General features: G+C 49.3%; 1 protein-coding gene across 1 annotated transcript in view; it reads left to right on the top strand.

Annotated features, from left to right (window-relative positions):
- Positions 1-14,159, top strand: part of LOC146079839 (uncharacterized) — a 285,668-nt gene extending 271,509 nt beyond the window's left edge. The window contains exons 16-18 of the mRNA XM_083186476.1: positions 4,274-4,427; positions 4,862-4,973; positions 13,856-14,159. Coding sequence (XP_083042602.1) covers positions 4,274-4,427; positions 4,862-4,973; positions 13,856-14,031 — 442 coding nt within the window. The 3' untranslated portion in view covers positions 14,032-14,159. The remainder of the gene's footprint in view (positions 1-4,273; positions 4,428-4,861; positions 4,974-13,855) is intronic.
- Positions 14,160-16,935: the final 2,776 nt, after the last annotated feature.

The following is a 16,935-nucleotide window of genomic DNA, read 5'->3' as shown; positions in this document are numbered from 1 at the left end:
GTAGTTGGTGCACCTACGGTGTGTTCCGGTGCGGTCCGTGTAGTTGGTGCACCTACAGTATGTTCCGGTGCGGTCCGTGTAGTTGGTGCACCTACAGTATGTTCCGGTGCGGTCCGTGTAGTTGGTGCACCTACAGTATGTTCCGGTGCAGTCCGTGTAGTTAGTGTACCTACAGTATGTTCCGGTGCGGTGCATATAGTTGGTGCACCTGCAGTATGTTCCGTGTAGTTGGTGCACCTGCAGTATGTTCCGTGTAGTTGGTGCACCTACAGTATGTTCCGTGTAGTTGGTGCACCTTCAGTATGTTCCGGTGCGGTCCGTGTAGTTGGTGCACCTACAGTATGTTCCGGTGCGGTCCGTGTAGTTGGTGCACCTACAGTATGTTCCGGTGCGGTCCGTGTAGTTGGTGCTCCTACAGTATGTTCCGTGTAGTTGGTGCACCTACAGTATGTTCTGGTGCGGTCCGTGTAGTTGGTGCACCTACAGTATGCTCCGGTGCGGTCCGTGTAGTTGGTGCACCTACGGTGTGTTCCGGTGCGGTCCGTGTAGTTGGTGCACCTACGGTGTGTTCCGGTGCGGTCCGTGTAGTTGGTGCACCTACAGTATGTTCCGGTGCGGTCCGTGTAGTTGGTGCACCTACAGTATGTTCCGGTGCGGTCCGTGTAGTTGGTGCACCTACAGTATGTTCCGGTGCAGTCCGTGTAGTTAGTGTACCTACAGTATGTTCCGGTGCGGTCCGTATAGTTGGTGCACCTGCAGTATGTTCCGTGTAGTTGGTGCACCTGCAGTATGTTCCGTGTAGTTGGTGCACCTGCAGTATGTTCCGTGTAGTTGGTGCACCTGCAGTATGTTCCGTGTAGTTGGTGCACCTGCAGTATGTTCCGTGTAGTTGGTGCACCTACAGTATGTTCCGGTGCAGTCCGTGTAGTTGGTGCACCTACAGTATGTTCCGGTGCGGTCCGTGTAGTTGGTGCACCTACAGTATGTTCCGGTGCGGTCCGTGTAGTTGGTGCACCTACAGTATGTTCCGTGTAGTTGGTGCACCTACAGTACGCTCCGGTGCGGTCCGTGTAGTTGGTGCACCTACAGTATGCTCCGGTGCGGTCCGTGTAGTTGGTGCACCTACAGTATGTTCCGGTGCAGTCCGTGTAGTTGGTGCACCTACAGTATGTTCCATGTAGTTAGTGCACCTACAGTATGTTCCAGTGCGGTCCGTGTAGTTGGTGCACCTACAGTATATGTCAAGCACTACCTGAAAGCTTATTAGAATGCTTTAAAAAGGAAAATGTAAAAAAAAAAAAAAACAGGAAAACTCTATTTTTACCTTTGTTTATCACTACATTCATATTCCTGCCCCAGAATTATACAACATTACAGACATCCGTATTTAGGCCATATAACAGGCAATGGTGACCGCAGTTAATGCCCACAGTAAGAATCCTGGCGGAAGCTTCATGCGAAGTATGCAATAAAACCAAAATGAACTCCGGGAGGATGTACGGCCTGCCAGTACAGCACATACTGTAGCGGAGAGCTCAAAGGTGAACAAGAAAAATAACAATTTATTAAAACAACAGACAATACACATATACAATACAGTTAATAAAATCACACTAGTTGGTGCACCAAAATTACTATCACTGGATTGTGAACCCGACCATAATTAAAGATCCTTTTTCATATGAAATACATCTACCGGTTGGATCCCAGTAGAATTCCTATTGGGGGCTATAAATGTCCAAACAAATAGAACGTAGACGGCTGCAGGGAAAAGTAAATCTTCCAGCGCTTCTCTATCACCTCTGTGCGATGTGTGTGTGTAGATGCCCGTGCGTCCGTGGGGGTAGATGTATGGCTGCAGCTGGAGGGTGTATTGGCGTCGGCTCTGGTTAGAGCGGGTAAGACGGCAGCGGGGGTGTCCTTTCTCCAATGTCCTTATGTCCATGTTTGAAATGCCCCCCCATTGTTAACGCCACCCCGCTATTGACGCCAACCCGAAGCGTGGCGAGCGAAGCGAGCCCTCGAGGGATGGCGGTATGCATCCTCCGACCTTTTCATACCCCCACTATCCACGTCGGCGTGGAGTTGATTTTATAAAGTATGGCGGGCGCAGGGAGCCACCGAGCCGAAAGTGCGGCGAGCCCCGCGAGGGGACGCGTATAACTTCACAGGTATACGCGTCCCCTCGCTGCGCTCGTCACGCTTCCGGGTCGGTGCCTCGCTGCACTCGCCACACTTTATAAAATCAACTCCACACCGATGTGGAAAGTAGGGGTATGAAAAGGTCGTAGGACGCGTACCGCCCCCCTTCGCGGGCTCGCTGCGCTCGCCACGCTTCGGGTAGGTGTCAATAGCGGGGTGGCGTTAATAATGACGGGGGCATTAAACATACTTTACAACTATATTCAATGTGAAATGGGCCATATTGGCCCTTTTCACATTGTCACCTATGTAAAATCGCGTTGATCGCATCGCGGGCCATTATAATGGCCCGCGACCGACGCGATCCACCCGATTTTCATTTTAAAAATAATTTAACATTAAAGTCTATGGAAAAATTGCGTTGATCGCGTCGGTCACATCGCGGCCCCTTATTAATGGACGCGATCAATGCGATTAAGTACCTTAAAGTTAAGGCATACAATCAACGAGATGGGCGCCGTGCAAGGAAACAAGTACCCTTTTATTAAATACAGCTAGAGTACGGTGTTTACTCCGGTTCCATAATTATAACAAGACTAGTAACTGTGAGCACGAAGTGACACCTGTTGGTGTACCCCTGTTTCCTTACAGGATGGAACACTGCCCCGAGGGATCAGATAATGGAAACAGAAACTCGCCCATGCCAGGGCCAACAGCCACACTGTCTGGTGAGACCGGTATTTTAAGTTCGGCAGACACTAGGACTAAAACAAGTGATCTCGAAAAAATGCTGCAGCAATTTAGATGCCAAGGAGCTGGAAGGTGACTAAATCCTAAGGACACTCTAAAAAAAATGCCTGAACCCGAGTAAAAAAATAAAAACAAGCCTAACACCTGCCCTATAAAGAAACCCAGACGTAGTCCAGCTTCAAAACCAGTCTGAAGAAAGCGAATTAAGCGGTTCGTGGGAAACGAAATAGCTGGAAGACCATGTTTCTCCCACTAGATGACGTACAGCCTCCAAATCCTATATGTTGGAATCTACGGCTCACGCTCAAAACGTAATACCGGTACTTATATGTTAGTTGGGCGCTCACTATAGTTAGTACGCTCATAACCCCACTACCCATGTCGGCATGGAGTTGATTTTATATAGTGTGGCGAACGGACACGGAAAACTAAGCAAATAGCTAACATATAAGTACCCTAATAACTACCGACGGAAGCTATGCCTACACAGCACCGACAAAGCTGTCAGGCACCCATACATCTAGATAAACAAACGGACCCTGCAAAAGCAGATCCAAGTGAAGAGTTAGAGTCCAAGGCTCTTCCACGAGCAGAGGCCGTAGATTGCTTACCGTAAACTGCGAGACCAGTCCGGAGCGAGCACAGAAACGGTCACAAGCCAGCTGGAATGGCCACGGAACAGTCATGGCCTCCATTGCACCTGGATGTAAGGGTGTGGAGCATATTAGAAGTCTCGTATTGTGTCAAGACGCCATTAGATAAAGCTATGGAAGACCCCACTTACCTAACCACTGTAGGATGATGCCAGGACCCTCTGTGCCAAACAGAGGTCCCAGCAGCTGAGGAAGACCGCCTCTGAAATATTGACTCATATGCAACGCAAATTTGGGTGTCACTAGTGCTAAAGTCTGGTCCAAAACACGCTAGACAATTATCATTCAGAAGCCCCTTTCTGAGCTATATCCTCTAGTGTTTGAGGCCTGTGATAAATACGGTAATAGAGAAGGACCTGCGGAAAAGTCAGGTCCCGGGAAGGGGGCTGCTGCCTTAAACGCATTGATCAATACAAAAACAAAGTCTCCACTGTTATATCACAGGGGCTCTGCACTCACTATCTATTTATATGTAAAAAAAGTGAATTCAAAGATGTAAATAAATAATATATATTTGTGTGTGTGCGTGTGTGTGCGTGTGCGTGTGTGTGTGTGCAGTGTCTCCTGCCCGTAAAATCAACGCTAATATTCTCAGGACTCTAGAAGTACTATAGTTGTATTGACAATGTAGTCTACATATGTTGTAGTGGTTCCACGGCTGGCTAAGCAGATGTACTGTACCAATGTCTTAGGATAATGAATAAAATAGATATTTCTATATTCTGTAGGCTGCGAGTTCTATCCCTGTGTAATACATCAGTGTCAGACTTCGGACTTCTCCATCTACAGGGACTGAAGCTCTTGGAGGAGTTAAGCCTGGACCGTACTAAAGTGACCAGCAGAGGGGTGTCCCAATGTATCCCCCACCTTCCACACCTGCAGGTTCAGTCACTTTTATTCCATATCCTCCCTTTATAAGGCATGTAGTGCATAGCACAGAGATCCTTTCCTGGATCAGTATTTCTGCTACCGGTCATTCTGAGACCGCTGCGCTCCTAACTGTCCTCCTGTATAGGATAGGCTGCCACTAGCACTGGTTGTGCCTAGCACTTTGTCCTGGACCGTCAACCTGCTATGCCCCAGGGTGTGTAGGCACAGCGTTACCAACCCACTGGCATAGCAGATATATAGATATACGGAATAGCGCTGAAACTACCAGAACAAGGGGATTTATATGTAATGAATAGAAAACTGCAGCTTATCTGAGTCCTCATCCACCCATAAATCACTGTAACGTGCAGTGCAGCCCAGGTATTACCCTCTGTCTCTTACCCTGGTAACGCCGCGTCACACGGATACACGTGTCTCTTGTGCAGGTCCTCGGCCTGTCCGATACCAATGTCGGTGATAACGTCCTGAAGCTCGGTGTCCGGAACTGCAAAAGTCTTCTCAAGATTAATTTGAGTCGGACGCATGTAACCAACAAGGGTGAGTACAGAATACGTGTAGGGATCAGCGGGGGGGGGGGGGGGAGTACAGAATTCGTGTAGGGATCAGAGGGTGGAGTACAGTATGCATGTAGGGATCAGAGGGTGGAGTACAGAATGCGTGTAGGGATCAGCGGGGGGGGGGAATGCATGTAGGGATCAGAGGCTGAGTACAGAATGCGTGTAGGGATCAGAGGGGGGAGTACAGAATGCATGTAGGGATCAGAGGCTGAGTACAGAATGCGTGTAGGGATCAGAGGGGGGAGTACAGAATGCGTGTAGGGATCAGAGGGGGGAGTACAGAATTCGTGTAGGGATCAGAGGGTGGAGTACAGTATGCATGTAGGGATTAGAGGGTGGAGTACAGAATGTGTGTAGGGATCAGAGGCTGAGTACAGAATACGTGTAGGGATCAGAGGGGGGGAGTACAGAATGCGTGTAGGGATCAGCGGGAGAGTAGAGAATGCGTGTAGGGATCAGAGGGGGGGAGTACAGAATGCGTGTAGGGATCAGCGGGTGGAGTACCGAATGCGTGTAGGGATCAGAGGCTGAGTACAGAATGTGTGTAGGGATCAGAGGCTGAGTACAGAATGCGTGTAGGGATCAGAGGGGGGGAGTACAGAATTTTTGTAGGGATCAGCGGGTGGAGTACAGAATGCATGTAGGGATCAGAGGCTGAGTACAGAATGTATGTAGGGATCAGAGGGTGAGTACAGAATGCGTGTAGGGATCAGAGGGGGGAGTACAGAATGCGTGTAGGGATCAGAGGGTGAGTACAGAATGCGTGTAGGGATCAGAGGGGGGAGTACAGAATGTGTGTAGGGATCAGAGGCTGAGTACAGAATACGTGTAGGGATCGGCGGGGGGGAGTACAGAATTCGTGTAGGGATCAGAGGGTGGAGTACAGTATGCATGTAGGGATCAGAGGGTGGAGTACAGAATGCGTGTAGGGATCAACGGGGGGGGGGGAATGCATGTAGGGATCAGAGGCTGAGTACAGAATGCGTGTAGGGATCAGAGGGGGGAGTACACAATGCGTGTAGGGATCAGAGGGGGGAGTACAGAATTCGTGTAGGGATCAGAGGGGGGAGTACAGAATGTGTGTAGGGATCAGAGGGGGGAGTAAAGAATTTGTGTAGGGATCAGAGGCTGAGTACAGAATGTGTGTAGGGATCAGAGGGGGAGTACAGAATGTGTGTAGGGATCAGAGGGGGGAGTACAGAATGTGTGTAGGGATCAGAGGCTGAGTACAGAATACGTGTAGGGATCAGAGGGGGGAGTACAGAATGTGTGTAGGGATCAGAGGCTGAGTACAGAATACGTGTAGGGATCGGCGGGGGGGAGTACAGAATTCGTGTAGGGATCAGAGGGTGGAGTACAGTATGCATGTAGGGATCAGAGGGTGGAGTACAGAATGCGTGTAGGGATCAACGGGGGGGGGGGAATGCATGTAGGGATCAGAGGCTGAGTACAGAATGCGTGTAGGGATCAGAGGGGGGAGTACAGAATGCGTGTAGGGATCAGAGGGGGGAGTACAGAATGTGTGTAGGGATCAGAGGGGGGAGTACAGAATGCGTGTAGGGATCAGAGGGGGGAGTACAGAATGCGTGTAGGGATCAGAGGGGGGAGTACAGAATGCGTGTAGGGATCAGAGGGGGGAGTACAGAATGTGTGTAGGGATCAGAGGGGGGAGTACAGAATGTGTGTAGGGATCAGAGGGGGGAGTACAGAATTTGTGTAGGGATGAGAGGGGGGAGTACAGAATGCGTGTAGGGATCAGAGGGGGGAGTACAGTATGCATGTAGGGATCAGAGGGTGGAGTACAGAATGTGTGTAGGGATCAGAGGCTGAGTACAGAATACGTGTAGGGATCAGCGGGGGGGAGTACAGAATTCGTGTAGGGATCAGAGGGTGGAGTACAGTATGCATGTAGGGATCAGAGGGTGGAGTACAGAATGCGTGTAGGGATCAACGGGGGGGGGAATGCATGTAGGGATCAGAGGCTGAGTACAGAATGCGTGTAGGGATCAGAGGGGGGAGTACACAATGCGTGTAGGGATCAGAGGGGGGAGTACAGAATTCGTGTAGGGATCAGAGGGGGGAGTACAGAATGTGTGTAGGGATCAGAGGGGGGAGTACAGAATTTGTGTAGGGATCAGAGGCTGAGTACAGAATGTGTGTAGGGATCAGAGGGGGAGTACAGAATGTGTGTAGGGATCAGAGGGGGGAGTACAGAATGCGTGTAGGGATCAGAGGGGGGAGTACAGAATGCGTGTAGGGATCAGAGGGGGGAGTACAGAATGCGTGTAGGGATCAGAGGGGGGAGTACAGAATGTGTGTAGGGATCAGAGGGGGGAGTACAGAATTTGTGTAGGGATGAGAGGGGGGAGTACAGAATGCGTGTAGGGATCAGAGGGGGGAGTACAGAATGTGTGTAGGGATCAGAGGGGGAGTACAGAATTTGTGTAGGGATCAGAGGCTGAGTACAGAATGCGTGTAGGGTTCAGAGGGGGAGTACAGAATTTGTGTAGGGATCAGAGGGGGGAGTACAGAATGCGTGTAGGGATCAGAGGCTGAGTACAGAATGTGTGTAGGGATCAGAGGGGGAGTACAGAATTTGTGTAGGGATCAGAGGGGGAGTACAGAATGCGTGTAGGGATCAGAGGGGGGAGTACAGAATGCGTGTAGGGATCAGAGGCTGAGTACAGAATGTGTGTAGGGATCAGAGGGGGAGTACAGAATGCGTGTAGGGATCAGAGGGGGAGTACAGAATGTGTGTAGGGATCAGAGGGGGGAGTACAGAATGTGTGTAGGGATCAGAGGGGGGAGTACAGAATGCGTGTAGGGATCAGAGGGGGGAGTACAGAATTTGTGTAGGGATGAGAGGGGGGAGTACAGAATGCGTGTAGGGATCAGAGGCTGAGTACAGAATGCGTGTAGGGATCAGAGGGGGAGTACAGAATGTGTATAACTGTCACCGGACGCCTGCCCTAGGCTCTGGCTACGCCCTTTGGGTCCACAGATGGAGGATTCTGGTCTGACGGGACTTGGGCAATAGGGGATTCCCTGTTACTGACTCCACCCACTATGCAGTTAGCGGGGATATTGCTGCCATGGGGTGTCTGGAACCAGCTACCTCCTCAGGCCCACACGCTGGCACTACCTGCTAGGGTGTATGCATCGACACACTGCTGACACACCTGACTGGTGTCGGCTACTCCCCCACTGGTCACTGACCAGGCCTCTACAGTGGTCACTGGCAGAGGGCGGTGCTTGGAGATGCTGGATCCTTTACCCAGTACAGGCGGAGAACGGGATTATTGCAGTATTCCAATTGGTCACAAGATGAAGAGGTTGTATTGAGGCAAGGATGGGATGGGATCAGCATACAGATGTTACAGCCGTCAGATACAGGTAGATGTGCAGCGTTACACAGGACCGGAGCCTCTCCTATTGCTATGGGATCAGTATACAGATGTTGCAGCCGTCAGATACAGGTAGATGTGCAGCGTTACACAGGGCCGGAGCCTCTCCTATTGCTATGGGATCAGCATACAGATGTTACAGCCGTCAGATACAGGTAGATGTGCAGCGTTACACAGGACCGGAGCCTCTCCTATTGCTATGGGATCGGCATACAGATGTTACAGCAGTCAGGTATAGGTAGATGTGCAGCGTTACACAGGGCCGGAGCCTCTCCTATTGCTATGGGATCGGCATACAGATGTTACAGCTGTCAGATACAGGTAGATGTGCAGCGTTACACAGGGCCGGAGCCTCTCCTATTGCTGTGGGATCGGCATACAGATGTTACAGCTGTCAGAGACAGGTAGATGTGCAGCGTTACACAGGGCTGGAGCCTCTCCTATTGCTATGGGATCAGCATACAGATGTTACAGCTGTCAGATACAGGTAGATGTGCAGCGTTACACAGGGCCGGAGCCTCTCCTATTGCTATGGAATCAGCATACAGATGTTACAGCCGTCAGATACAGGTAGATGTGCAGCGTTACACAGGGCCGGAGCCTCTCCTATTGCTATGGGATCAGCATACAGATGTTACAGCCGTCAGATACAGGTAGATGTGCAGCGTTACACAGGGCCGGAGCCTCTCCTATTGCTATGGAATCAGCATACAGATGTTACAGCCGTCGGATACAGGTAGATGTGCAGCGTTACACAGGGCCGGAGCCTCTCCTATTGCTGTGGGATCAGCATACAGATGTTACAGCCGTCAGATACAGGTAGATGTGCAGCGTTACACAGGGCCGGAGCCTCTCCTATTGCTGTGGGATCAGGATACAGATGTTACAGCCGTCAGATACATGTAGATGTGCAGCGTTACACAGGGCCGGAGCCTCTCCTATTGCTGTGGGATCGGCATACAGATGTTACAGCCGTCAGATACAGGTAGATGTGCAGCGTTACACAGGGCCGGAGCCTCTCCTATTGCTATGGGATCGGCATACAGATGTTACAGCCGTCCGATACAGGTAGATGTGCAGCGTTACACAGGGCCGGAGCCTCTCCTATTGCTATGGAATCAGCATACAGATGTTACAGCCGTCAGATACAGGTAGATGTGCAGCGTTACACAGGGCTGGAGCCTCTTCTATTGCTGTGGGATCAGCATACAGATGTTACAGCAGTCGGATACAGGTAGATGTGCAGCGTTACACAGGGCCGGAGCCTCTCCTATTGCTGTGGGATCAGGATACAGATGTTACAGCCGTCAGATACATGTAGATGTGCAGCGTTACACAGGGTTGGAGCCTCTTCTATTGCTATGGGATCAGCATACAGATGTTACAGCCGTCAGATACATGTAGATGTGCAGCATTACACAGGGCCAGAGCCTCTCCTATTGCTGTGGGATCGGCATACAGATGTTACAGCAGTCAGATACAGGTAGATGTGCAGCATTACACAGGGCCGGACCCTCTCCTATTGCTATGGAATCAGCATACAGATGTTACAGCCGTCGGATACAGGTAGATGTGCAGCGTTACACAGGGCCGGAGCCTCTCCTATTGCTGTGGGATCAGCATACAGATGTTACAGCAGTCAGATACAGGTAGATGTGCAGCGTTACACAGGGCCGGACCCTCTCCTATTGCTGTGGGATCAGCATACAGATGTTACAGCCGTCAGATACAGGTAGATGTGCAGCATTACACAGGGCCTGAGCCTCTCCTATTGCTATGGGATCAGCATACCGATGTTACGGCCGTCAGATACAGGTAGATGTGCAGCGTTACACAGGGCCGGAGCCTCTCCTATTGCTGTGGGATCAGGATACAGATGTTACAGCCGTCAGATACATGTAGATGTGCAGCGTTACACAGGGCCGGAGCCTCTCCTATTGCTGTGGGATCGGCATACAGATGTTACAGCCGTCAGATACATGTAGATGTGCAGCGTTACACAGGGCAGGAGCCTCTCCTATTGCTATGGGATCAGCATACAGATGTTACAGCCATCAGATACATGTAGATGTGCAGCGTTACACAGGGCAGGAGCCTCTCCTATTGCTATGGGATCAGCATACAGATGTTACAGCCGTCAGATACAGGTAGATGTGCAGCGTTACACAGGGCCGGAGCCTCTCCTATTGCTATGGGATCGGCATACAGATGTTACAGCCGTCCGATACAGGTAGATGTGCAGCGTTACACAGGGCTGGAGCCTCTCCTATTGCTATGGGATCGGCATACAGATGTTACAGCCGTCCGATACAGGTAGATGTGCAGCGTTACACAGGGCTGGAGCCTCTCCTATTGCTATGGGATCGGCATACAGATGTTACAGCTGTCCGATACAGGTAGATGTGCAGCATTACACAGGGCCGGAGCCTCTCCTATTGCTGTGGGATCGGCATACAGATGTTACAGCCGTCAGATACAGGTAGATGTGCAGCGTTACACAGGGCCGGAGCCTCTCCTATTGCTGTGGGATCAGCATACAGATGTTACAGCCATCAGATACATGTAGATGTGCAGCGTTACACAGGGCCGGAGCCTGTCCTATTGCTGTGGGATCAGCATACAGATGTTGCAGCCATCAGATACAGGTAGATGAGCAGCGTTACACAGGGCCGGAGCCTCTCCTATTGCTGTGGGATCAGCATACAGATGTTACAGCCGTCAGGTATAGGTAGATGTGCAGCGTTACACAGGGCTGGAGCCTCTCCTATTGCTATGGGATCAGTATACAGATGTTACAGCCGTCAGATACAGGTAGATGTGCAGCGTTACACAGGACCGGAGCCTCTCCTATTGCTATGGGATCAGCATACAGATGTTACAGCTGTCAGATACAGGTAGATGTGCAGCGTTACACAGGGCCGGAGCCTCTCCTATTGCTATGGGATCAGCATACAGATGTTACAGCCATCAGATACAGGTAGATGTGCAGCGTTACACAGGGCCGGACCCTCTCCTATTGCTGTGGGATCAGCATACAGATGTTACAGCCGTCCGATACAGGTAGATGTGCAGCGTTACACAGGGCCGGACCCTCTCCTATTGCTGTGGGATCGGCATACAGATGTTACAGCTGTCAGAGACAGGTAGATGTGCAGCGTTACACAGGGCCGGAGCCTCTTCTATTGCTGTGGGATCAGCATACAGATGTTACAGCAGTCGGATACAGGTAGATGTGCAGCGTTACACAGGGCCGGAGCCTCTCCTATTGCTGTGGGATCGGCATACAGATGTTACAGCCATCAGATACAGGTAGATGTGCAGCGTTACACAGGGCTGGAGCCTCTCCTATTGCTGTGGGATCGGCATACAGATTTTACAGCAGTCAGATACATGTAGATGTGCAGCATTACACAGGGCCGGAGCCTCTCCTATTGCTATGGGATCAGCATACAGATGTTACAGCAGTCAGATACATGTAGATGTGCAGCGTTACACAGGGCCGGAGCCAATGTTCCTTCTAATTTTACGAAGGCTGTGTGCGGCAAAAGATTTTGGCTGTGCAACTTTGGAAGGAAATTTTAATTTTTGTGCGTCACTTATATATAACTGGAAAATGACATTCAGCATTTGTGTTAACTTTACTTCAAAATGATATTAAACATTTAAACATTCAATACACAGCACCCAATGTAGTTAATGGGTGAAACACACATTAATTGAGTCCAGAACTGCAAAAAGGGACCACTGCTGCTTTGTGCGCTCTGTTGTAATGTCTGTGCGCACGCTCGTCGAGTTGTGTGCGTGCGCACAGCTTAGAGGGAACACTGGCCGGAGCCTCTCCTATTGCTGTGGGATCGGCATACAGATGTTACAGCTGTCAGATACATGTAGATGTGCAGCGTTACACAGGGCTGGACCCTCTCCTATTGCTATGGGATCAGCATACAGATGTTACAGCTGTCAGATACAGGTAGATGTGCAGCGTTACACAGGGCCGGAGCCTCTCCTATTGCTATGGGATCGGCATGCAGATGTTACAGCCGTCAGATACAGGTAGATGTGCAGCATTACACAGGGCTGGACCCTCTCCTATTGCTATGGGATCAGCATACAGATGTTACAGCTGTCAGATACAGGTAGATGTGCAGCGTTACACAGGGCCGGAGCCTCTCCTATTGCTGTGGGATCAGCATACAGATGTTACAGCCATCAGATACATGTAGATGTGCAGCGTTACACAGGGCTGGACCCTCTCCTATTGCTATGGGATCAGCATACAGATGTTACAGCTGTCAGATACAGGTAGATGTGCAGCGTTACACAGGGCCGGAGCCTCTCCTATTGCTATGGGATCGGCATACAGATGTTACAGCCGTCAGATACATGTAGATGTGCAGCGTTACACAGGGCTGGACCCTCTCCTATTGCTATGGGATCAGCATACAGATGTTACAGCTGTCAGATACATGTAGATGTGCAGCGTTACACAGGGCCGGAGCCTCTCCTATTGCTGTGGGATCAGCATACAGATGTTACAGCCATCAGATACAGGTAGATGTGCAGCGTTACACAGGGCTGGAGCCTCTCCTATTGCTGTGGGATCAGCATACAGATGTTACAGCTGTCAGATACAGGTAGATGTGCAGCGTTACACAGGGCCGGAGCCTCTCCTATTGCTATGGGATCGGCATGCAGATGTTACAGCCGTCAGATACAGGTAGATGTGCAGCATTACACAGGGCTGGACCCTCTCCTATTGCTATGGGATCGGCATACAGATGTTACAGCAGTCAGGTATAGGTAGTTGTGCAACGTTACACAGGGCCGGAGCCTCTCCTATTGCTATGGGATCAGTATACAGAGTTTACAGCCATCAGATACATGTAGATGTGCAGCGTTACACAGGGCCGGAGCCTCTCCTATTGCTATGGGATCAGCATACAGATGTTACAGCCGTCAGATACATGTAGATGTGCAGCATTACACAGGGCCGGAGCCTCTCCTATTGCTATGGTATCAGTATACAGAGTTTACAGCCATCAGATACAGGTAGATGTGCAGCGTTACACAGGGCCGGAGCCTCTCCTATTGCTGTGGGATCGGCATACAGATGTTAGGCCAAACTGGTGCCTCTTATTCCAATTCCACACACAATACCGCATGGGTAATTCCACCCTGTCCTCTCCAACCAATCGGTGCCTCCCCCATATACCTTAGGGGTTCGCATATTAATAAGACCATCTTATGTGCAATGCATAACTAAATCATGATTACATGCCACAAGGATGAATCATCTAATTTTTTTAGAATATCTCCGTTATCGACACCTTGTCCGCAGCACGGCAATCCAGTAGTTACACCCAGTTACTGGTCACTTGGAGTTAACCCATTTGTGTCCCTTCTATAGTCTTTGCTCCCCTGGTCTCGTTCATTTGCTGATTACTTTCCTGTTTCCCAGGTTTACGCTTCCTGAAACAGACAGCGGTCGTGCAGCTTAGTCTGGATGGTTCCGGGGTCACTCTGCAGGGAGTCTCTGACTTGCTGAGTAACTGTCCCAGCATCAACAGTGTGAGAGCCAACAATCTGCGTGTTATTCCCAGCGACCAGCTCTCGGAAGAGGAGGATGACAGCTGAATGAGACCACCCCTCTGTGACATCATTGTGCCCACAAGTGATGTTATTTCAGGGAAGTACACGGATTGGCCGGTGTCATTATCCCCTATTACAAACCTTGAACGATGAATAAAATCCTTATTACATTGTGTGTAGTATTTGTGTTTCATGTACACCCAGCTATCTTCTATGTGTAATCTATACATCGAGCAACCATAAGGCGTAGGTTGCTGTGTTCTGCTTGTCAGAGTAGGAGATGACTGAAGGTACGTACACACGGGGGATGGGAGGGGGATTTGGGCTGTGTATGATTTTGGCTATGCAATTTTCTCGGACTATGAGCCCAGATCCGTACAATACTGACTAGATTTACTTGAGATTTTGGCTATACTAGAACAGTGTATACAATGTTGCCTTTCCTGCGCAGTTTATCTCTCTCTTGTGATGCGGATCCCACGGGTCGCCTTGGTATCACAGCTGTATACACCATGTGCGATTTGTGCTTTTTCTTTGATTGTGACTATGTAATCATTGCACAGTGAGTATGCACCTGCTGGCTGTCGCAGAGGGACTTTCTCTCACATGCTGCTTATTGAGATCCGTCAGGAGAATCCCAAGGGCTACCACAATAATGGCGCCACCTGGTGACGTTATCCATCCAGAGGCAGAATACTAACTTGCCGCCCCTGCTAGTGGCTACTCCAAGGTTTCTGGTTACTGGGAGGACATCATCTCAACTCGGTCTTTGGACCTCCTCATTCTGGACACCTCCAACGCCATCATTACTGTCCTGAAGTATCTGTACTTGTAGTTAAAAAAAAAATGGAAGTAAATTTTTTTGAAATAATTAATTGTTTATAATTTGAAGTATAGACCGCGCTGTGTAGGAAGGACAGCAGCATTTTTTAAAATAAAATATTTTCAAGTGGAAAACCGTATAAATATGTAACCATATAAAAGCACACTTCCGGTTCCTACTGCCTGATGAGAGGAGGCTGAGCAGAGCAGCTCCGTTCAGACGGCCGCCCAGCACTCTTTACATGTTGTTTTCCGGCTCCCTACCATCGCCAAACCAGCCCTGGTCTGCTCCAGACAGACCCCCTGCATGGAACACTACTTTCAAGTAATGCCCAGCACGAAAAGCTGTGCTCAGTGGGACCTTGAAAAACGGGGATCTAAGATGGCGCCCATCACAGCAGACAGCGTGACCGCGCCACAGCTCTCATCCCACGGCACCCCAGCTATTCATGTCTCTCAACAAGTCCACAATAGAGCGGACCCTGACCCTCTCCCTCCCTCCAACAGGTACTCCCAGCCCCGTCAGACAGGTCCAGAAGAAATAATTTGAGAATCATTGATCTGCCAGAATCAATGAAAGGGCAAGAGTTATATGATTTTGTTAAAATCACTTTACCCACCATGCTACAGATCCAGGATCGTTGTGAAGACTTGGTGATAGAAAGGGCTCACAGGCTAGGCTCCCAACGTCCACAGGAGGGAGCCAGACCCAGGACTGTGATCTTTAAGTTACTAAATTATCTTCACAAGGAATTGATATGGAGTGCTTCCCGCAGACACAGGAATATAGAGTGGGAAGGAAATAAAATACTCCTATTTTAGGACTTCTCAGCAGAGTTGGCAGAGGCTAGAAAAGACTTTTGCTCCCTTTGATCAAGGAAAATAGAAAAATTGTGTTGTTATACCCGGCAAAGCTGCGCATCGTCACTGGGTCCTCATTTAATGATTTCATGTCTCCACTGGATGCAGAGAAATTCCTAGAAGAAGGAGCGACCCAACACCCCTCTCGCTCCTTGTCAGACTGTGACTAAACTCCTCCCCGTGGTCTGTGCACGACCGACTGCCTACATCACAACACGCACCCCACTAACCTACGTCCCTTATGATCCATAGTGTGGCTCTCACAAGTTCCTGAATCACTTGAAGATATACGTTTGAAAAAAGACATTCCCTCCCCCCCCCCCCCCCCCCCTCAACATTACCCCCAAGCCCAGACATGAGTAATAGCCTAGTACAGCCCCCATGGATCCAACCCAACCATTACCTTGGGCATACTATTTGTATCCGGCGATGGACACATTTCCTCTTAAATATGGGGCATCTGTGCCTTAGGAGCTAGTCTCTGTTTTGTTCTGTTGCACACTTTGTGCTTACTTGAAAATTCATGTTATGGAACAATATTGAATATAATTTGCTGTTTCTAATGTTTTCCCTTTTTTTCTACAACTATCTCTTTTCCCTACTATCTTTCCCTCCCCTCCCTCCCCCCCCCAGCACACAAACTTGATAGTAGACAGTTACATGTTGCAACATTTGAGGATTTTGAGTATACTCCTGTGTTTACCTTAGTGATACTTAAGAATGTTGGTTAAATTGGGTTCATGGAATGTAGGAGGAATTAATTCTCCCTGCAAACGTAAGAAGATTCTGTTACAGGTTGAGTATCCCGTATCCAAAATGCTTGGGACCAGGAGAATTTTGGATAACGGATTATTCCGTATTTTGGAATATTTTAATATTTCAATGATGTATTTTGAAGTATCTTGCATGTATGCTGTATAAACACATAATATACACACAAATATATTTTATTACCACATAAAATACACACAAATATATTTTAATTGTTAAAAAAACAAGGTTTCAAAACGTGAAACAAAATGTGTGTACTATCTCAGCACTGAATTTGAATGCCAAGCAATCATTGTCTTGCACATATATAGTGCCAGTTACATATCATGTCCCCAGTGATGCTGTTACAAATGTCCCCAGTGAGTTTTTAGCAAAAAAAAAATTTTTTTTCACTTTCTGGAATGTCCGTATTTCGGAATAATTCGGATAACGGATACTCGGATACGGGATACTCGACCTGTATAACTGTTGAAGCTACGCTACGCATAGCTTTTC

Source organism: Crinia signifera, chromosome 5 (assembly GCF_055691185.1).
Source record: "Crinia signifera chromosome 5, ASM5569118v1, whole genome shotgun sequence".
In the NCBI taxonomy this organism is placed as follows: Eukaryota; Metazoa; Chordata; class Amphibia; order Anura; family Myobatrachidae; genus Crinia; species Crinia signifera.
This window is presented reverse-complemented; position numbering and strand designations above follow the sequence as displayed.